The 23,567-nt window shown below is 37.2% G+C and overlaps 1 protein-coding gene across 2 annotated transcripts in view; it reads right to left on the bottom strand.

The window, feature by feature from the left end:
• LOC128017128 (sushi, von Willebrand factor type A, EGF and pentraxin domain-containing protein 1) overlaps positions 1-23,567 on the bottom strand; it is a 53,007-nt gene that overhangs the window by 14,032 nt on the left and 15,408 nt on the right. For both annotated transcript variants that reach the window (XM_052602352.1, XM_052602353.1), the window contains exons 4-32: positions 17,027-17,185; positions 16,713-16,892; positions 15,938-16,117; positions 14,727-14,921; positions 13,290-13,408; positions 13,074-13,203; positions 12,197-12,304; positions 9,857-9,988; positions 9,488-9,679; positions 9,227-9,348; positions 9,016-9,121; positions 8,509-8,697; positions 8,199-8,432; positions 7,770-7,931; positions 7,460-7,621; positions 7,153-7,314; positions 6,250-6,338; positions 5,673-5,769; positions 5,246-5,359; positions 4,163-4,276; positions 3,849-4,050; positions 3,562-3,719; positions 2,589-2,787; positions 2,210-2,385; positions 1,981-2,105; positions 1,745-1,868; positions 1,297-1,467; positions 849-1,022; positions 564-683 (exon numbers count right to left, since the gene is read on the bottom strand). In XM_052602352.1, the coding sequence (XP_052458312.1) occupies positions 564-683; positions 849-1,022; positions 1,297-1,467; positions 1,745-1,868; positions 1,981-2,105; positions 2,210-2,385; positions 2,589-2,787; positions 3,562-3,719; positions 3,849-4,050; positions 4,163-4,276; positions 5,246-5,359; positions 5,673-5,769; positions 6,250-6,338; positions 7,153-7,314; positions 7,460-7,621; positions 7,770-7,931; positions 8,199-8,432; positions 8,509-8,697; positions 9,016-9,121; positions 9,227-9,348; positions 9,488-9,679; positions 9,857-9,988; positions 12,197-12,304; positions 13,074-13,203; positions 13,290-13,408; positions 14,727-14,921; positions 15,938-16,117; positions 16,713-16,892; positions 17,027-17,185 (4,395 nt within the window). The remainder of the gene's footprint in view (positions 1-563; positions 684-848; positions 1,023-1,296; positions 1,468-1,744; positions 1,869-1,980; positions 2,106-2,209; positions 2,386-2,588; positions 2,788-3,561; positions 3,720-3,848; positions 4,051-4,162; positions 4,277-5,245; positions 5,360-5,672; positions 5,770-6,249; positions 6,339-7,152; positions 7,315-7,459; positions 7,622-7,769; positions 7,932-8,198; positions 8,433-8,508; positions 8,698-9,015; positions 9,122-9,226; positions 9,349-9,487; positions 9,680-9,856; positions 9,989-12,196; positions 12,305-13,073; positions 13,204-13,289; positions 13,409-14,726; positions 14,922-15,937; positions 16,118-16,712; positions 16,893-17,026; positions 17,186-23,567) is intronic.

A 23,567-nucleotide genomic window follows, 5' to 3' on the forward strand; every position in this document is an offset into this window, starting at 1 on the left:
CAGTCGTTTAAAGCAAGTGTGAATTTGTGTGAAAAATTATACTGAGGTGGCTGCTGCTGGCCAATCAGTGACCTGCAGTGCTTACACATCACATTTTAGTATCGGCATGGCTCGCTTGGAACCTCAACACAGGTGCTCCTAAAAAAATACTTGGTACTAGGTACTGTACACAGTGGGAAAACCCCACAAAAGTGAGCCGTACCATGCAGTGGAAAAGCACTATATGTAAACAATTATAGCCCTGCCTTTGCAGTATGGGAAATATCCCTTCCAAATTCCTTCTTCTGTGCAGGATAGATGAGGTGAGCCAATCAACTCAACATAGCCTTCCTCACAAGAAAAGACCACCTCACTGCCCATGATGAAATTACTGCCCTCACGGTGCCCAAACTCAGGAACACCTGGATCTTTACATTTTACTGGCTCTAGTTAGAGTAAAGAAAAACTAAAATAATTGTCTTCAGTTAATAATAAACATGTAACCGTGTGGGCTTGAAACGCAGTCATCTGTTGTATCTGTTGAAACTTTAAATATCCAATTTATGAGGATATTTAAGCGTTACCTGTGCAGTTTCTTCCATCTCCACTGTAAGGGGGTATGCAGGTGCATATATGAGAGCCATCAGTGTTTTGGCAACTAGCATGTTCATCACATTCAGAGCCCAGAGAACATTCATCCACATCTGTAATATGAGCACGAACCAACACAAAAACAAAGGACAAACAATGTGTTAAATGATATTCCAGGTGCACCTGTGTACAGTGATATTTGATCATTCCGGTATAGACCTATTGTCTATTCAACCCCTCTTTCAGGTTCTTTCCCTGATTTGTTGTGTATCTCTTACCCAAACATGCAGGTGGGATGCCAATCCATTTACCATTGATGTTACATAACATCTTTTTCTCCCCTAGCAGGTAGAACCCTGGTTTACATTGATAAAGCACTGTGCTCCCAGCATAGAAGTCCTCTCCATGATACTGTCCATGCTCCAGGTCAGGTGGAGGACCACATTCCACACCTACAGATAAAGAGAAAGGCCCTGGTACAGATTAATGATGGTCCTGGTACTGGGTAATGAGTAATGTTAATACTACATTGTGTGCATATGAAGAACATGTATCTATTTGTGTTACGGTATGCATTAGTCTGTGTTTGAAGTTATATGATTGTACATCAGTACAGAATAAGTATATGTTGGCTGTAATTGTCATTTTGAACATTTGGTGGTTTAAACAGCCAGCGTATACATTTGTGTGTCCTCTGTTGTATATCTGTGCATTCCCATCACTCACGTTCACATATTGGCTCTGCGTGGCTCCATTGACCTCTGTTTAAGCACCGCTGCACTGGCTCCCCCACCAGATAGAACCCAGGACTGCAAGAGAACTGCACCTTAGAGCCCGGACTCACAGCTTTACTGGATGAGCGCAGTCGAGGAACAGAGGCTTCCACCAGGGCACAGTCTAAAAGACCAAAACAGTGGACAACAAATGTTACACTTTCTCACCACTACAATATTATTATTATTATTTATTTTTTATTATTCTCAAAGTTTATAATTATTTATGTGAGTTAGGTAGTTACATATAAGGATAAATTTGATCAAATAAAAAAATAATACTGTTGTTACTGTGTGGTAGAAATATTCAGGAAAATTCACTACAAGGCCTGCAGTGTTTTGTTCTCCCATGCACACACATGATTGAATGATAATAATATCTGACTTGACTTGATTCTTACCAGCACAGAAAATGCTCTTGCTGCTGGTCTTTACTCGGCCTGTGACCCCTCCTAAGAAGTCAGGCCATGCAAACACGTTCCCTTTCTGCAGATCACGTGGACAGCTACTGGCCAGAGACTTGATCTGAGAATAGTAGAAATATGATTATTTTCCAATCTCAGAGCAGTGCAGATTTTTTTATCTCTGTTCTCTTTTAACTTAGGAGTAAGAATAAGGAATGTGTGTAAACTGTTACCTGCTGTGGTGTTAAAACATAGTTCCATATATTAAGCTGGCTAAGAGTGCCCACAAAGGACTCCACTGGGTTAAAGCCATCTCCCCTCTGGTCCTGATCCTGTCCAAGTACAAGAGCACCCCCTCCTGTTTAACAAAAGTATAGAGCAAACATTTCAGTTTCGGGACACATATGAAAGTGTCTTGAACTGACAGTGTTTTTGAATTCTTTATTAGGTAAAAAGGTCAACCTGGTATGGTAGTGCCAGCTGATAGTCCTTTCCCTCCGTCTGAAGGGCTCCCATCAATATAAACTCTCCAATCACCATCCTTGCTGCGCCATGATACACCAATATGGTGCCAGAGGCCATCATTTACTGCTGGGCAGTCGGTGATCCGCTCCTTGCCATTAACATACAAGACCCACCTGAAAGTAAGAGAAACAAAAGGGGAGAGGAAAAGAGGAGAATGTAAAAAAAAAAGAAAAGAAAAAAAAAGAATGACCGTTAAACAAGAGTAACGTGTAGGTAAAGTGAACTTACATAATGTTAAAATATTAAACAGGTCATGGCATGTATTTAATTTAGTCGCATAAATGCAAATTTTGCAACTTTTAAACAAAGCTCTCACCCATTGTAGTCAATGAGGAGGAAGGCATTGTCACTTCCCTCCACAGCGTAAGAGATGGGAGTTCCATAATTAACAGTGTCTGATGATCTCATCCAAAATGTACATGTGATCTGTGTAAGTGATGGCATGTGACTGTCCATCAACACGTAACCATGGATACCAGAAACTTCAAACTCCAGATCAAAGGAGGAGGACATTTCTGTTTGAAAAAATGGGAAAAGACCACAGATAATATGTAATTATCAAGGAGTCATATTATACATGATATCTTATCAGTATATTTTGGGGCCCTGATGTTAATTTGTAATGTTATTTAGGTTTTAACACAAAATACAATAATGTGTGTGTGTGTGTATGTGTATGTGTGTATATATATATATATATATATATATATATATATATATATATATATATATATATATATATATATATATATACATATATATGTGTGTGTGTATAAATTATCTAATTTTTATTTATAAAAATAAATCCTTAATAATTGTATTATTAACATTCATCTGTCAGACATCAGAAAGATGCAGAAGTCTAAAACATATGTTTTTGTAGATTAATTCTAAGAAATTATCATTTTTGACTGGGGAGGAAGTTTTTGCTTCTGAAAGTCACAGTTTGTTATTAATCAGTACATCAAACTTTATCTGAAAACATTTATGAAAAATAGACTCTGTATAACAGGGTGTGAAAGTTAACAGTCTACTGAATCTTTTTAAGCGCTTCTAGGACTTTTCCACAGTTTTTTGGGAATGCATCTCAATTAAATCTCAATTAAATCTCAAAAACAAAGTCAAGTCACCTTTATTTGTATTGTGCTTCTTTATACAATACTGGTTGTGTCAAAGCAGCTTTACAGAGTAAAATAGGAAAATACAAAGACTATCTCTAACAAGCCTTTGTAAAACTTCTCTCTTTGATGATGACTTTCCATTATTTTTTCATCTCTTTCCCTCTATACCTGTCTCACACCTGGTTCCGTTGAACCCAGGAGGGCATCGGCAGGTGAAAGTGGCCACTCCATCCACGCAGGTCGCACCATTCAAACACAAATTTGGAGCGCAGTCATCTACGTCCACCTGGCACAGTCTTCCTCTGTATCCATTCACACATTCACACCTGGACACAAATGTGAGACAAAGTCTGTTATCTATCATATATCAGTGGTAACAAATACAATACATTATAACCATCCTCCTAATGCATATCCATAAACAGTTTCTACAAAGAAACAGCTTCTTCACTAACCTGAAATCATTGATAGCGTCCACACATGTTCCTCCATTCAGACAGGGGTCGCTGTAGCACTCATCCACTTCAACCTCACAATTGTCACCAGTGAAGCCCTGAGAACATGTACAGAAATACCCACCCTCCAAATCTTTACAAACACCTCCGTTTTGACATGGATCGGAAGCACACTCATTTATTTCCAACTCACAACGGGAACCTGGATGTAAATGACAAAGATATTCCTTGTAACTTGATTGGTGTGCTACAATTTAAGAACTTCCACTTTAATGTATTATAAATAATATACATGATATTATATGCAAGTGAACCTGTGAATCCATCTGGACAGCTACATGTAAAGTGGTTCACTTCGTCCACACAGAGTCCTTCGTTCAAACATGGAGAAGAGTTGCACTCGTTCACCTCTGCCTCACACATCAAGCCTCCCAGAGACAAAACACAACACAAGACACAAGCGCACTCAAAAACATATGAAACATAATTTTACCTCGCACTTGTGACAAGCAACCAATACTTCAATATTCCTATCATAAGTTGTATTGCCATACTATCTATTAAACCTTAAGTCATATCAAATCTTCTTTTACGATGCAACAAAACATACTATTTTAATGATGTCACTAAACACATTTTATCAGTATAAAGGAAAAATATTTTTTTTTTTACGCATTTCCATTTCATCAACAATAGAACAGCACAAAAAGTGAAAAGTGGTTAATGTTTAATATTGTTACTTTTGATTAAAGTAAGCAGTTTCATTTTATCCTCGTACTGTCAATTATATTCTTTTCAATTTCAATTTGCCGCCTCGAACAAAACACCCCAGACACACATACACAGATACAGTTGAAAAGAACAAAAACACTTCAATATCTAGGACAGCCACATGCTTAATCGTGGCCACGTTTTAAAGAGGCGAGACAATGGTCTGAATGGAAAAAGTGTTGTAAGGTTCTGAGAATGAGAGCTTGTGTAGTTCCACTGCCAGGCCCAAGAGATTCAGGGACAGCTCAACCCATCACAATAGTTAGACAAATTCCCTCAACAGTTAGGAATCTAGGGTTTAATTGCCTAAAGATTTTACATTGGGATTCCCCAGTGTGAAGTTAAAATGATGCCAGATTTTGTGAGTGGACTTAATGGTTGGAGAGGTTTGACTCCTAACCCTAAGGTTGTGGCAATACCATGACTGAGGTGCCCTTGAACAAGGCACTGAACCCCCAACTGCTCCCTGGGCGCTGTAACATAAATGGCTGCCCACTGCTCTGGGTGTGTGTTTACTGCTGTGTGTGTGTGCACTTTGGATGGGTTAAATGCACGAATTCTAAGTATGGGTCACCATACTTTGCTGAATGTCACGTGACTTTCACTTTATTTCACTTTTCTCTTACCTACAAACCCAGGCTGACATTGACACTGGAAATCTCCAATGCCATCTCTGCACAAGCCTCCATTTTGACAAGGAGCAGAATCACATTCATCAATATCGCTCTCACACTTGGCTCCTGTAAGGCAATGAATGAGGAAAATGTGCAAAAAATGGGCAGTGTTTCATCTCAACCACAGAGGCTAATTTATCAAAATGATATAACGTAATACCAGACTAACTGCATTATTAAACCAAATTTAGTTGGCCTCAACAGAGCTGCCTTAAATATAACTTGAAACACATTGCAGTACTTAGAACTACAGAAAGTATTAGAAAACAATACATAGGGCAACTATAAAGGTTTACAATGTTGTTTTCCAAAAGCAGACCGAACATAACAGCTGGTTTTTCAATATTACTTGTGAGTTAAATCTACAGAACATGATAACCTGTGAATCCTGGAACACAGGTGCAAACATATCCAACGCCGACTTCCTCACAAGTGCCTTGGTTTTGACACGGATTCAGAAGACATTCATGGAACATCTGCAGGATAAAAAAGAACAAAAATTTCAGCTGTTTTACTTTAGCCTGCAGGGGGTGCTGTGACACCAACAAAAAGTAAGGATAACCATTAACCAAAAACATATCTGAATGTCATTTCATAAAGAGTAAAATAGCAAATCAGTTGACATCTTCAAACAAAATGATACAGGAACTTTCTTTAATACAATTTAAACTATAGTAATAACTATTTAGTATCTGTATGATGTCATTTTTCTCAAGTTCACAGAAGTGAACTATAACATAGATTAGCAGCATGATCCATTACTTTTGTGAAAATGTAATTTGTGCCATCTTGCCTTAAAATCAGATACTTGGTATTTAGTATTTTATTCACAGGCATTCATAAATTTATAGGTTCCAAATTCTTTAAAGGACACAACATGTGTTCCAAACACTAAGAACACAATTCAAAGATTCATTTCCAGTTTTGACTACCAACTACTGAGATTGACGACTCACCTGGCTACTGGCTTGATAATCCTTTCTCAAAACAACTTCTGGCGCTGCAGTTTCACTTTCCTCTTTAGGCAGCAAACTAGAGCCAAAGCCTGAGTCAGACCAAGAGAAAAGAGGGAAAAAGCATGATGAGAAAGAAATTAGAAAATGAAACGGACAGAATAAGCACAACACACATAAAAAAGATATGAAAGAGGGGAATTTCTGCTGTCAAAACTGGAAAACATTTTCCAGAGGCATTCATCATCCTCATCTTTTCCACACTGAGGCACTTTTTTTCCAGTGTGTACAGAGAATCAGATTCCAATATATGAATTGGATTCTCATTGCAAATCGTTCACACACCTACCCAAAGCCTGAAAATGACCTTTATATTCCACTGGTGAATGAAGAAAACCTTTACACACCATGGTCTTGTACAAGCATAATTTTATATGACATTAAAGGTGAAGTGGAACATTTATTTATATTAGAATACTTCCTATTACCAAGCCTACCATTAATAAGCTTCTACAATGACATAAATGACCAACAATATCCAGTGAACCGAACTAAATGTTTTGCGTTTTCTACATATTAGGAATACAAATAAAATTAAATGGTGCATCTCTTAAAACAAAAATTTTATTTGCATTTCAGATTGATTTTCAAAAAATCTTATTCTTGTTCTTTTACTGTTATTTTTCTTCTTGTGAAACTTGTGCAACAAGTTGCGTAGTTAAAATAGCAATTTCTAAATATCTAAATATATATAGTTTAAATTTCTAAACTGTATCCTGCCCCCTAACCACTCTCCACAAAAAAAAGCTTTTTGTGAGCACAAAAGACAAACATGGACAGCAGTGTACTAAACAGCAGGAAAACAAAGGGAAATAAAATGACAAGAATAAATGTAGAGAAACATACTGGAGCACTGTTGGATGGCTTTGGCCCCTGCTACTGAGGTGGTACCATAAAAGGGGCAAGAGAGACAGTAGGAACGGCCCTCTTCAGGCTGGTAATAATCTCTGGGACATGGGTAACACGGAACTAGACCTGTCCGGGAGAAATGACCAGCGGAACATGGTACTGGAAAGAGGGAGAGAAAGAGAAACCAAATGTTTTTAAAAACTAAATGGTAATTTTCTATCTTTTATGTTTATCTTATATGTTTTAAGTAATTCTTAGGTGTGTTTTAGTAATAATAACTCTTCAGTATTTCAATTATTCTCACCACCGCACTCATTGACATCCAGAGCCCCTCTGTTGACAGTGGTCGTGGTGGAAGGGCAGGGCAGACAGACCTGAGAGCCGAAATCTGGCTGGTATTCCCCTAAAGGACAGGACTCACAGGTCTCCAACCCAGTTAATGATGAGCTGCCAGGCTGGCACTGCGCTGGAAACATGCACACACACCCACACACTCACAGAGACACACTTAGACACCCCATCTATAGTATAAGCAGCTTTCTACTGGAATCGAAATTAGTAAACTAACATACAGACCTATCATTTTAGATCAATGAATCAAGCTGACTTATTACCTTTGCACTCTTCCAAGCTGCGGGAATGGAGGTACGGAGTGGAGAAGCCATCTGGGCATGACTTACACTCCATCTGACCCTCCTCATCCTGATATGACCCTCTCCAACAGCTCTCACACTCGCCATACTCCAGGGAGAAATACGTCCCTACTGGGCATTGCACTATGGGTCAAAAACCAACAGGAATGTCAAAAAGGTGTTTGTTCCCAATTCATATGCAACTGGCTGGCACTTTTTTTGTGGTATATTTGCAGTTCATTTGTGGCTAAATAGTTTGCTGCAAATGTTTTCCAGACGTTTGCAGCTCGTCACCCTAATCCATAAATGCTTATTACTCCAGAATCTATATTAGCACATTTTTACTCCTGAATATATAAGATGTACCCTTTTGAACGTGCATTTTAACATGTATTTCATTTTCAAACTCACCACACACCCTGCCTTTGAGAACAGACCCTGGCTGGCAGTACAGTGTAGCCCTTTTACTCTCCAAGGATTTGGGGTCTGCAACGATCATCTCTGACGACACACGGAAGGTAGAGAACGGTTGCTTGCTCATTGTCCGCTTAATCCGATTGGTCAGATGCTCAAGTGCCCTCAGCAAACGTCTTTGATTGACTTTTTCCGCCGAGTCGTTCCTCGACAAGGGCAGTGGGATGCTTGCTGGGAAGAAGGAATGGTGTTGGAAGAAGATGCAACCAGCTTTGGATGTAAAACTATTTTTTCATCACTATTTTACCTGTGATGTTGAAATGGATTTGTATCTTTTGCTCTCTGGTAGGGCCAGTGATTTTGCGATGGTGTTTGGACCTCATGGGATAGTCATGTTGTGATGAACCATCTTGCTGCAAGTGGTGCTCTGGAGCAAAGCCAGTGTCAAAATATGCATAGTCCTGGCCAGTCTGAGAGCCCCAATTATTGCCCCATCCTCCAGGACATGAGGAGAAGAAAAAATGATTTACAGTTTATGACTAATTTAATATATAAGAACAATTACAAATAAATGTAAGAAAAAAATAGTTTAATTGTTTGAAAAAAGTGCTCATAATGTGGGGGAAAAAATTCAAACCATCTTATCAATGCAAATTTTTGTTTATTTAATTTATTTTCATTTCAGTTATTTATTAATTTAGTAATCTTCAATGTACATTTAATGGTTTCAAATGTATTTCAATTACCAAAAACAAATTTTAATAGTTTTATTTTTAGTTAGTTTTTAGTTTTTATAATTTTAGTTATTTTTTACCAATAGCAAATCCATTTGGATAATCATAGTTATACTCCAGGCACTGTCCGGGTAAAGTCATTTCCAGTTTGCAGGTTACATCATCTCCACTGCAGATTTTAGGGACCTATGGGATTAAGATTATTAATAAAAAAGAAAAAAAAAAGATATAATTCAAGTCATGCGGCCATAATATATATACATGTCTTAATACTTGTGTGTCAGATCTCACCGTGTCTTTAAGAACAGTTGAAAACTCCCCTGTGAAGGACTTTAGCAAGTCAAGATCATCACAGCGGGATGCTTTAAACAACATCTCAAAGGGCTTAAAGCCATTGTTTGCAATTCTGTTCACTGTAAATGGGAGATACATAGGAGACACATTCATAAAGAAAATAATAAAAATTAGATTTTTCTGTGTAGTGTCTGAGTCTGTAAGTGGAAATTACTAACGGTTCAGCAAAAAAGAAAAACAAATGTTGCGAATACTCACGGGAGCAATCAGGTCTGTCTGGAGAACGGGGCGGCTCCCAGATTCCATTATTGGCGCAAAAGTAGCTGTGCACGGCATCCTGGGTAAGACTGTAACCTTGTCTGCATATTAGAGAACAGTTTATTCCCTCCTCTGTCTTGGCACATGAGAAATCCCCATTCACTGGCACAAATGGCTTCTCACAGATTGAACCTGATGACAGAACCAGCACCATAGAATTAACTTTATTTAAATAGGAACAGCATTAATCTTAACTTGCTTGACAGAATTACACAGATACACTTTATTTCATAAGAAAAACTAAAATAATAGACTATAGCATGCTTTGCGGAATGACAACAATAAGACGTCGACGCCGACATACAGTACCTTGTACAGTAATGATGAGTTCACAGCTACGGTTGTTTCCAGAAGGGTCTGTGGCTGTGTAATACACTGAAGTTTCTCCAACAGGAAATACACCTCCAGATGAGTGAGTACTAGAGATATTCAAATAGGCTCCTGAGAAAAATAAATAAATAAATGACTTAATACAGGCTAGGAAATAGCAGAACTATTACATAGACTAGTGTTCAAAAGTTTGTGGCCAGTAAGATTATATATATGTATGTGTGTGTGTGTGTGTGTGTGTGTGTGTGTGTGTGTGTGTGTGTGTGTGTGTATGTATATATATATATGTATAAAATTATATAAAAAAATTATAATTTATCACAGATGCATTAAATTGACCAAAACATCATACAAACCCCAAACTTTGGTACACTGTTGTACACTACATGTAATGTTATATAAAAGTATTAGGACGTCAATTTGTGCATTTATAGCTAATTTGTAAAAAAAGAAAAAAAAAAAAAAAGATAAAACATCTGTATTAATCTGTCTTTTTACAGCTACAACAGCTTCCACAGTTCTGTAAAGTTTTTCTACTTGATGTTTGAACATTGGTGCAGGCTAGAGAATTCTTACACACCAGACTTCTCAGTTTCTCTGCTTTGTGCACTGGGGTATCATCATGCTTGAGCAGAAAAGTGCCTTCCTCAAAATGTTGCAACAAATTTAGAAGCACACAATTCCCTAGAGCATCATTGTGTGGTGTAGCAATTACTAAAATACCTAAACCCATTAATTAGATAGAGGTGTACGCATACTTTTACCATGTAGTGTATATATGCCTGTGCAATCTTGCATATCCAACAATATAACAGGTACTTTCACAGGCATTACCACAGGGAGCAATGTGGAGCGCCACAAGGACTTGCTCTGGTCAACCACAAAGTCCTACAGAGCATGATATGCTACTGTACTACTCCTCACGAGGCCTGGGAATAACAGGCCTTGGTGCCAGAGGAAAGTAATTGCTAGATTGTTTAATGGCACAGAACTAAGGGTGCTACATTGTGGTCAGACAACAGTCTTTCAAGGATCATATACACTTCACACACTCAAAGACACACACACACTTATTTGCATGCACATATCAGTACCCACAACTCTAATGAAACCCTCATACAAATATCCACTAAAATATGTTTTTCTGACCACACTAAGGCTGCTTGTCGACGTCACACCACACTGCCCCAACATCAGCATGTTTTGTTTTTCCATGCCCACACCCTGACACAGGTTTATTTTTAGCACAGACAAAACTCCCTCCAAAACCCGGCAGACCCAGACATATGTCAGACAGTTTGGAATAGCCCTGGAACTTCTCTCTGGAAAAGTGTGTGTGTGCATCTGTATATTCACGTCCGAACTGGTTAAGAACAAAATTAATTATCTTTGCACAACTGCATTTGTGTGTCCAAATAATTTATCTTGTTTTATCCCAACACAGCCACCGTGGTTTACTCCATAATCACTGTGTAATAAACTTAATTTCTTCTATGATCACTGTATTTGCAGTTATAATATAAAACTAAAGTCATTTCACCTGTCCAAGACCGACATCTAGATTCCAATCCTTATCGCAGCTTAAGGAGCCAAAATAAAAAATATTTTTTGTAGGAAAACATTTCCTTCACAGAGTTCTGAAAATGTTCATAAATCAAACCATTTCCTTTCCCTGCAGCTACTTAAAGTTCATTCAACCACATTCAACCTCACAGGTGTCCTGAGTCAAAGCCTCTCTGTGATGGTTCTACCAAACGTCAAATCCTGAAGATTAATTTTCTCATTTCTCATTCATTCAATTAAGGCCTACAGTTTCCTGGATCTGTTTAATATTTTATCTGAACATAAAATAAAGTATAAACATGATAAACATAGTGCTGTATATATTTATAAAAACAGCTAATGATCATGTTAAATTGCAGCAGAAGACTCCCTGTGGGAAGATGAGATATTTTTGTGCATAAATAGCATTTTTGTGTATATGAATTAATAGATACACTAATAGATGACTGGCTGTAATCAGTGAGCAAGTTTAGTCATCTTCAGTTCAGTCTTGGTTTCTAGTAAACAATAATTACAGTATATGACATCACAACAATGCCTAATAATTTGTTGAGTTACAGATGGCAGTCAGTGAGACAATAGCAACATTATCAAATAGCTTTTATGTCAAAACAGGAGACGCACAGTGCAGTGTCTCACAAATACCACCACAAACTTCTAATGGATCATAATTAATGCATTTTTTAATTCTGCTTAGTGCACCTTTAAACACTTCTTTGTCTTTTTCACTCTATTATAAATTAAACATATATTTACCAGAATTGTCTGAAAACTGAGGGTCTTCCCAGTATACTGCAGTTTTTTTCCCAGTGGCCTTAACGGTGGGTGGAGATCTGCATCTGTCAATCAAAGGGGGTTCCGTATCTAATGAAACAGAGTACAGAACAGAATACTATTGCAAAAGGTTGAACATGGTATAATATTGAAATGAAAATGTAATACTTAATTATTAAAATATTTATTTTAAAATCTCAGGGGTACTTCAAGTAAATTTATCAAAGGGAGAGGTTCAGATGACAAAAAAGTTTGGGATTCCCTGCATTAAATGTAAAAATGAAATAACATGAATTTGTGCATTTTAATGTGTTTGAAACACAAAAGCCTCCCAAATGACAAAGTAATACATGTTTAAATAACCAACTAAGTGATAATTAAAAAAAAAAAAAGAATGTGTTCATTAGTAGTTGATATAATGTTAAAACACTTCTTAAACCTGATATTATTTTTGTAAATCAGTGGTCAAATGCTGTGTGGCTACCTGACTATTGACTGGTCTTTGTGTGAATGTCCACAAAACTGGAAGATTTTCTGAGTGTATACTGTATAAGGGACAGGCTATTTTAGAAAGTAATTTTCAAAATATGAAAAAGCAAATTAGAAAGAATCAATCAATTAAAAATAATTTACTGCCATTGTGTGAATAATATGCAATCATGTAAATAAAACATAATCATGTAATCAATATAAGAGTGATTCGGAGGATTTTAAAATTTAATTTAATCTAACTACAAGTACCTAATTTTTTTAGTCTGATTACGTATTCCAGATTACATGGAATCGGTTTCTCCCCAGCTCTGAATATGACCATGTAAATGACTATACTCATACAGTTGTAGATGGAATCCAACCTCACCGACTACAGTAACAGTGAAAGAGCAGTTGGCCTTGTTTCCTGAGCGGTCGGTTGCTGTGTATATTATGAACTCAGTTCCTATAGGGAAAGGCTGCATGGGGTTTAGAACAGGAGTCACCTGCACCACAACCTGAGGAAGAAAGGCAAAACCTGAGTATTTGATTCAAAAGGGGGAAAAAAAGAAAAGAAAAATGAAAGAGCTGATGTAAAACTCACCTCATCTCCAGAATTGTCCCCAAGCATGGGTGCACTCAAACTGATGTTAGCTGACCTCTGATGTTCATCTGTCTCGGTGATGACATCACCAGGACACTGAATCCAGGGAGGCTCTATATCTACAGAAGAGAAAATCAGTTCAGGGTTTAAAAGTCTCCATAATGTCAACCTTATTACCAATTACTGATGTAAACAATGTCACTCATTACCTCTAGCTATCTTATCTTTAATCTTAGGCTCTATGTAAAACATTTATAATGTTAAAATTATATATATATATATATATATATGTATATATATATATACATAGATATTATATATATATATATATATATATATATATATATATATATATATATATAAATACACATACACAGTAAATATTTATATACATGTATGTATTTGTCCCTACTATGAAAGTCATTAGTCATAAGTTAAGTTTCTACTGCACAGACAGGCACGTTTTGATTAAAATCCATCTTGTCAGTGAAAAATGTTTAAGGGTATGTAGATAGTTTTACTTTGAAAATAAAGACAAAAATGCTTATGGGATTTGAAAAGACCAGTGTGAACTTGCTGCTAAACATCATTTGTTCCTTGGAACAGATAAAGTCGAACAGGTTTGAAACATACGGCCAAATAAATGAATTCCTAGATTCATGTTGAGAAGTAGCTGTTGTTGCAGTAATATGACCTTTATTTACAGAGGTGTATCATTATCACATGCAGCTCAGAGTATAACATGCTAGTCACACAATCTGCACTCTCCTTCCAAACCAAACAAAGTTTGAGAACAGAAACGAACATTTTATCATGATTTCCTCACATCGTTCCAAACCCATATGTCAATTTCTTTGATGATATGACTCTAGATTCCCTGTTAAGTCATTTGCTGGTGTATCTGCATAGAGTAACACTGACTGACTTTAATTATCACATCCAACTTGGAGTAGAGCTTATTAATCACACAGCCTCTGCTGTCCCTCCAAGCTAAACAAATACTTCATCATTAGACTAAAACGTCCTAGAAAGAATCTGGATCAGATGCAAACATTCTGTCTTCTGCCCTAATCTCTATAGACACTGATGAGCCACAAACTCAGATAAACTCAGAAAACACCATTCTCTGTTCTCACCAGTAAATCTTTAGAGGTTCAAGAGTTAAAGCTAAAACTAACTGTTGTCTTGTTTGGTTCCAGCTTGGAGGGGCAGTTTTGAGTATTTATGATCTTGGAATCCTTAGGTTTTACACAATAGTGTTTTGCAGCAACAAATTTAATGCACCTGTTTTACTGGCAGCACATCTGTCCCATTGCAGCACATCATACTATAGCAGAACAAAGAGGGATGTTTCAGCCACGTGTAGATGTATTTGCACAGGGACACACAAAACATATTCTCGCATGCCATTATAAACACAAACAGAAAACAAATCACCTGTACAGGTGGCTTTATGTAGATTGTCACTCCAGTTTCCAGAAGGCAGACATCTGATTTCAGAGTTACCGATGAGACCATAACCATTGGGACAGGTTAACTGACACGATGCTCCGGTCCTGACCTCATTCTTCCCACAGGTAGGAGGAGACAGACGGATATGCTTCAAAGTATCAATTGGAGGACAGCGTACCTCTTAGAAAGGGAGGAAAGAAAAGGAATGAGACAGAAAAAGAGAGAGAGAGGGAGAGAGAGAGCATGCAAAAATATCTCAAGAAAGGGAAATGTGACAGTGCCTGTTGACCACACTGCTTGAAACTCTTGGAAACAACCTCAACACACACATACATCAGTATGACATCTGGATCACCCTGTACTGCCAAAGTGAAAGAGAATATTAAGCACAGAGAGAAATAAAATAAACGAATTACGTGAAGACAAGAAAACATGTCATACGTTAATGAGCCAAAGGTATTCCTGGAAAATCAGTCCAAAACAATACAACTACAAAGATGGAAGAAATCGAGAAGAGCAAAGCAATGCTGACTGACAGTCAGTAGAGGGGTGGACAGAGCAAAAAAATCAATCTTATGCCTTCTTGTGGTATTGCATGGTCTCAATGCAAAATAAATTTTTCCCCATCATTTCTACAGATTCTACATAATTTCCCATTAAACAAAGTTTTTATTTTCAGACTTAATAATCACACTCAAATAAAAACCTTTGTATACAACTCAGCTACACATAAGGTAGTTTTCATAAAAACACGTCTTGACGGTTTATTTAAACATGCATATATAATAAACCGTAATTAAGCTCCCTTTAGAGTTTTAATAGTTAAATAATGAGCTGTAAACACTGGATAACTTTACAAAATAAATGCATCGTTAAGTGACATTGTTCACAAGCTGTTTTTCTTTCTTTCAGTTAAAATGCTTATTGAGCAATCACGAGACATGATACAGTCTGGTAAGCTGTACTTTTTCTTTTAACATACGTTCTGATGTTCATTTGTTTGTTTTGTGCTATAACTTGTATTAAAGTAGCGCTCCAGTTAAACTGACCACATTTAAAAGAGTGTCAAAACCTGTCAAAACCAAAATGACCTTTGAGGTAGGTCATTACAATGTAGATTTTTCAGATTGGACATTAATTTGCAGCCATTTTATCCCCACATAAACACATGCACAGAAACAGAGCTGCGATCTTACCGACACACCGGGGCTGTGGTCCACTCCACTGCGAGGTGGCCAGACAGGTGAGTCTGGCTCTGCCCTGTAGTCTATAGCCCAGTTCACAGCGCACCAAACACTCCAGCCTGTGGGGGGCAGTCTTCTCACTGCAGTTGAGTACCCCATGATGCGGAGGAGAGAGATCTGGGCAAGAGCGAACTATGGGAAAATACCACACACACCAGACAGGGGTTAGAGCTTTGTATAGAAGGTTTGGTCCTATTTAATTAAAACTTTGCTGTATTGGACAAACTTTAATGATTCCATGGAATGATACTGAGCTAAAATGGACAGCTGGGAGAAACAAAAACAGAAAAGATGGTCATACTAGAGAAGAAAAGAGATTTTAAGAGCAAATGAGAGGGAAAAAAGAAAAAGCTCAAGAGAAGAGGTCTGTGGTTAGGACTTTGAGACCTGTAATTTATTTACAAACGAAGAAAAACCACAAAATTTCAGACCTGAGGTCACAAGAGAAGGAACTCTTAACAGGTCGACTTTCATACATGCATCTGTCTGAGTGTGATAGGTGCATATACCTATTGTATGAATCTGTTCAAGTGTGTAAGCACTAAAACAGTCGGCAAAAAAAAATTAGTTTTCTGCTTAGATGGAATTAGAGGCAAAAAAATACAAGAGCAAGAGCAAGTTAATCAAAGAAAGTGAGTGAAAGAAAAATAAAAAAAATTATGAATAAATCAATAATCTGTGTCCTCTTTCCATGACCAGTGATGTCATAAATCCAGGTGAGCATCACCTCTGCAGCTCGGCTGAAGTCCTGACCAGGTCCTGTCTGGCTGACAGAGTCTGATTCCATCACCCTGCAGGTCAAAGCCTGGGAGACAGCGCACCCCACATGCAGAGTTAAACTGATTATTACACACATTCTGGATGAAGAAACCATTCTCTGGGGGAGAGAGAACTGGACAGACCACCGCTGCAGTAGGGAGAACAAGAGAAAGCATTATATTTAGTGTTTGAAAAGAGCATACATGCAGACACATATCTATAAACATAAGTGTTAGCAGATGTACTGTATGTTTACAGAAAGAGAGCAGAGAGGATCAGCACCTTGGCATGTGTTGTTGTGTGGTCTGTAGCCTTGTGTACACACACAGTCTGATACATCTGTACTCCCAGGTCTGGATGTGTGATGAGGGTCGGGGCAGGGAAGGCAGGTGCTTACACCTCCAGAAACTGATTCAGGTTTATATGTGCCAGATGGACAAGCTGAGAAAGAGAAAAAAAGTGGAAGAAAAAGGTAAAAAAGAGAACTTGATAGCAATGATGGAAATGGAAATTCACCTGATAGAAAATTAACTCAATCTTTCATTTAAACAACAGACTTCTCGCTAATGACTCATGTCAAATTTCACAAATGATTTAGTCAATTAAACCCTGCCATTTTCTTACAAACTTACAGTTCTGCCTCGATCCTTTGACAACTGAAAACAAGTCAGTGATCTGATGCTACTTCCATTACATTGTGAATTTGAATTTCTTTATTTCATCACAACCAAATTTCCCACAGCTACAACAACTCTGGGACAGTTTATTTGCGACCTTCAAATTGTGTGTAAAGATGCAAAGATATAAAGATATCAAAATGAAATGCAACATTAGATCCACCTTTAACTTTGCCGTTGTCATGCTAATCAGATTGCATATTGTTTTCTCAACATTTATTTGAAAGAACTTTCATCTTATTTCAGAACTTTCAATCCTTAGTGATAATTAGTAGTGATTTGTTTTAGTAGTTCAGTTCATTTCAAACTAAAAAAAGTCCAAAATGTTTAAAGAGGCAATAAGCATTTCTCATGACTGTGATTCCTTTGGAAATTCACATTGGCACATTAAATGGACCTTTTTGTGCTATACATGCCAGAATTAAATCGGCCCAATGGATTTGTCAAACACTAGACACAAATCCTTGTGACAAGATGCTGTGTCAGATAGGTCGCTGTGCCAAGTAAGACATGTTCCTGGAGCAACATCTTCTGATGATCCTGGATCAACATTATTGTCCAAAAATATAGACTTAACCCAATCCCTACTCCTAAACCTAGCCCTACCCATAATTTATTCCTAAAATCAGTGGGAAATGATAGCTGATTAACAAGGGTGTAGAAGCACCTAACTCTGGTTGTAAGCCTAAAACAGATATTCTTAAAAGTTATATCTCAATTCTGATTGGTTGACTGGAATGTTGCTCCAGGATCAACAAGTATGTTGATCCAGGAACATGTTGCACTTGGTGAAATCACGCTCACTGTGTCAGTCAACATATTACTTAACTGAAAGACTCTCCAACAGTAACTTTACATTGCTTAAATACAGTATGTTTTGGAGGTTAAAGGAACAGTTTGCTGGACCTGCCACTAGAGGGCGCACGGTTTGATGACACTAAGAAGGAGCGCGGAATGATGGGATTTGTTGTCTTCTACCCAACCGCTGACGGCCATCAAATCAGACGGAAACATAAATTATGGATTTAATGCAAGTTTAACGATTTGCATCAGTAGATTACATACAAAGTCAATGCAAAGACGTGATCAGACTATGTATCAGACGTGATCCATAGTCTCGGGCGGGACTACAGACGCGATCCCCCGCGTTTGGCGTGTATGCACTATTATACTAATATCTTGTTGATCGTTATAATAGCATACGTTTTCTGTAAAGATACGAATCAAAACAACTCACATGTCGAGTAATACACAAGCAAGATCGTCATCTCTTTCTAGTTGAAGTTTTTGCGAAGCTACTTCAGCATTTGTCCACAACTAGGGACATGCCGGTATCAAATTTTCTAATAACAAAAATAACTGAACATTGAAATAAAATAAATTTTAAATTAAATTAAATTTAAATTTAAATCTTAAATTAAAAATAAAACAATAAAGAAAAATAAAGTTAAAAGTTTTGCACAGATTAAAGTACAAAAGACGACCCATAACGACCCATAGGTATCACTTTACAATCTCATTAGTTAACCATTAACATTCACAATAGCTACATGTGCTACAGAAGTTATTAATCTTTGTCAAAAAAAATAAATTGTTTTCAAGTTCATGTTAGCTCATAAAATGATACAGTTGAAACTTTGTTAGGACCTCAGTTTGAGATTAAATTACCGTAAAAGGACATTTCTTCCATCATTTTCAAAAGCAGTCACCTACTTTCTCATCTCTTAGTCTATCTCTCATTTATTTCTTCAAAAGGTCACTACTGCAGAAGTCATCTTGACAGACTATCTGGTCAATAAAAAAAAAAACACATCTAACAAATTTCCATTTGCAGGTGTTGTTTATATTTATGACGGACTCCCGTCCATCATTAAGGTGACAGCTCAAGTGGCTAGTCTGACAACCACCGATTTGTTTCACTAGTTACATAACAAGTAATACACAAGAGTAAAAAGTTTTCATCTGAGCCTTCCTCCCAGTACCCTTGGCATCATTTCTGATATTTTATTTGGTAATTTTTCATGCAAATAACACCCAGCTGCTTTTGAAACAGTAGCAATACTGTGCTATTCTGAGTTTTGATGGGGGGAGCCAGTTTCTATAAATTGGTGATGGGTGGCCATCCGCTCTGAAACACTAGGCCCAAAAAGACTGGCAGTTGGTACAGAGCAAAAAGGCTGAAAGAATGAAAAGCTAACAAACACTGATACACAAACTGAAATTCAGATGGTGGAATTAATGTAAGAAGAACTGAAATAAACAAAGAGCGATTGACAGTGAGTTTTGAGACAGGAAGAGAGAACTAAACAGACAGATGGCGAAAAAGAATGTAAGACAGGAATACAACCAAAACCAATGAAAAAAAGAGTGCATCTGTGCTTAAGTAAGAAAACAGACATACAGATGGACGGATGGAATAAATTAGAGGGAGAAATCAGAGAGCTGGAAAGATGGTGGGTTTCCTTTCTCAAAAAAAGTGCTAGTAATCTTTTTTTTTTTAATCAACTGGTTATTAAATTTCTACACCTTTAGAAACAAGCTATTATGTTTTAATGTGACTATTGAAGACTGTCGCTCATCCAAATGGCTTTTAGGAGCTGTCTGATGGCTGGAATTCCCCAGCATCAAACAGCTGATGAAGTCATTGAGATGGGTGGTGAAACATCTTCGTTGCAAACTTGAACTGCTTGTGAATCTACCAGACATTTTGCACTGACCTGGTTTAATGAAAGTGTTCACAGACATTATGCTTAAATAGCTAACCTATGCTGTATTTTGTCACATTTAATACACTCCTCGTTCCCCTCCCTAGTTTACTCTCGCTTCTTACTCATATCCTTTGGACTGTAAGTTTTTGTCTGTTGGGTTGAAGCCAGTTTATTCCTCTTTCTCTCTTTCTTTATTGTGGGTTTCCAGGAGGATGACAGTTTGAACTCTTTGACTCAAAGTTATGAAAAACAGCAATCTAAATTAACACCAATACTAGACTTAGCTACTGAACGTATGAAGTTCTCATTTTAAGAATGGTTATCAAAGACTATCCTGACAGAACCTGATATACAACAGAGCGACATATTCACCATTAAACTAATGCTAATGTTCTTATGTTAAATGTTGACTTAAGAATATTTTATTTTGAAGAACTTTTAAATAGACATTAGAGAATGCCATACTAGCATTTACAAATTTAATTGCACGAGTTCACGCTTAAATATAATTAGCTGAGGTATGGTATGTGTATTTGGCGTTTCCCCGTCTATTTATAAAGTGAACTCGAAGTGAGGAGATGGGGTGGAGGAGGGATGCTGATAAACCGTCAATGGATAGAGGTAAGTCAGCAATATTTATACTATGGTATTGATTACTTGATTGTGGTCCACCGGTGTTGATAAGGCTAAGTATCTGACAGGCTTCTCCCGAATCTTGTTACTAAAACATAATTTAATTACATGAATCTATTTGGCTTTTATCTAAAATGACTTAGAGTCTAAATCTTATGGGACTGGCCATTCGCTTCCAGCTCATTTTATTTGTACAAAACAGCTTGTTTTGCTGCTTGATATTGCAGACTGGTGTGTCTTACCATATTTTTTAAATATAATCTTAATTAGGAGCACACTGTTTTGTAGTGGAAACAGTTTTACCATTCACTGCACTTTGTTATTTTTCTTGTTATTTCCCAACAGCAGCTAATGAAACAGATGTTTCGCACATTCAAAGAAAATTGCTTACTTCCGCGTTGAAAAATAGAGAGACATAACCACAATACAATGTACTATTCCAGGTTTATTAGAAGAGCTAGATCAGGAAACATTAGGAAGCTAGTACAAAGGTGAAATGCTGAATTTTTGTGTTTCTTGGTGCCTTAGTTTAAGGTTGTGTAGAGGATAAATGCTTGCGGAAGAGGTTCACATGCATTTATAGCTGCTCCACATCACATACAGATATGACCGACTAAAGTTTCATCAGTTTCATACAGAATTTACAAATGCTTACTACAGCTTTTAAAAATATTAGAGGAAATGACTGTATCTTAACCTGATTGTGAACGAATTACAGATGATTTTGGTAATAAACAATAATCCACATCTGCAAAACACAGGATGTAAAAGATGCACATTTTAAACTATTGTAAATAACTTCTAAATGAATTCACCATTCATGCTACCGTTCTTCTGTTTTCAGCCACAAAAATGTCACTCTGCATGTTTATATAGACTTCATCCTTTCCCCTTTGTTCTGGGTTTTCAACATGAGGTCAACCTCAAATGCAATTGTTATGCTTTGTGTCATTGTGAGAATCCTGTTTATTTTGCTGTTCAGATCTGGATTCTAGAAAAGGAATATTAATCGTGTTCTTTGATGATCCATTTTGAAACAAGCCCCCGATTTCACAGACAAGCCTTAAGCCTACTAAAATATTCATCTGAATGGTTTCACCTGAAAGAAACTTGCACTGACTGATCTTTAAACATGTCAGTGCCTTTGTGTTGTCTTAAGATGCACAACAGTAATGATTACTTAAATGTCCTAATTGAACTATGGCCTAATCCTGGTTTAGGCTAAGCCCTGTCTATGAAACCGGGCCTAGATGTCTAAACTCTTTTGCCAACTTTCAATGACACAAAAATGAAACTTCTATCATAATTAATACACTCTCATATCATTCCAAATCCCAAATATAATAGCAACAATTCCTGCCGGACCTGAGACTCGAACCCACAATCTTAACCAGATTCCCAGTCTTAACAGAAAGTTCATAGGGGAGGCTTTTAAAAGCACATGCTCTGATAGACAGATATGAAGGGGGACAGGATGCAACACTTACACTCAACCTGTAACCACAACTGATAAATTCACACTAAAGGCAACTGATATGAAAAAGATAGGAAATAATGAAATGACAGATGTTAGGAAAGATGAGGAGGAAAAACCAGAGTGAAGCTGACAGAAACAATGTAACAGGACATACAGAGTGAAAAAAATAGGGTTGTTCTTTCATAGTTGGCTTTTAAAGCCAGAGCAAGAGCAATCATAAACATTTCCAATGGGATTTTTAATTGCATTGATGGAGGGGGGGGGGCAGAATAACCATTACAGCATCCCGATGTGACACTGGTAGGTCATTCTCAAGAATGGAATCAGAGCAGAATTAAATAGGACTGCTCGGCCAGCATAACCATTTTACATGACACATATTGCAAATCAGTTTTTATAACTGGAAACACATGACACAGTGAGCTACTCTATAATTTGCAAGGGAAGAGGAGAAAGAAAGAAAGAAAGATTGGGTAGAAACACTTGCTAGGTTCGTTAGGTTCAGCCACAAGATCCCATTTTCACCCCCACCTGCTGGCGGCCCTAATTGCTGCCAGTTTACAGTCAACACACACACATACGATTCCTAACAAGCAAATTTACTGTCATGCACACACCTCTTGTGTGCACTAGTGTCTATTTATGATCCAAAGTAAGTAAAAGCATTAATCTACACAGTTTACCACACAGTGGCAGTTTAAGGAATTCTTAATTTGTCACTGAGGCATTAAGCTGCTCCACATAGAATCCACTGACCTCAGACCCGCAGTCACTTCCAATATTTAACTATTACTCACTGCCACTTAAAAGTGAAAAATGGATACGAGGTCAGCATAACAATAGCAATGTCTCAATAACCAAGTGATCTCATTTAGAAACCTTCACATGCCAGTCTTCCTGGAACTAAAATCTTCACTTTATTCTGATCTAGTTTAAAAAACTTTTGGTGAACCCAGTTGACTCTGAACCTTTATGTCCCTTGAGATTCAGAGGCATCTACTCTTTTTGGCCAACACATCCTGGAGCAGAGCACACTAGGAGTTGAGCAACCATCCGCCTTTATCTGGGAAAAGAAATTCAAAGTAGCTGAGTTCGAATTATTATTATTTGTTTTTTGAGTATCACCATTATAAATACATTAGAAGACTAATCTTGCATGTACAGTAAAGTACAGACAGTAATTTTCATAATCACATTAGACTTGTTCTAATGGTCTTGCCAAACATTCATTACAGTGTCTCTTCTGACTTTGCAGGCTTTTAGGATATTGAGGGAAGTAGGAAACCAGCAGTTTAATTGTGAAAGAAAGATGGACAAAATAAGACAAA

This window comes from Carassius gibelio, chromosome A7 (assembly GCF_023724105.1).
Source record: "Carassius gibelio isolate Cgi1373 ecotype wild population from Czech Republic chromosome A7, carGib1.2-hapl.c, whole genome shotgun sequence".
In the NCBI taxonomy this organism is placed as follows: Eukaryota; Metazoa; Chordata; class Actinopteri; order Cypriniformes; family Cyprinidae; genus Carassius; species Carassius gibelio.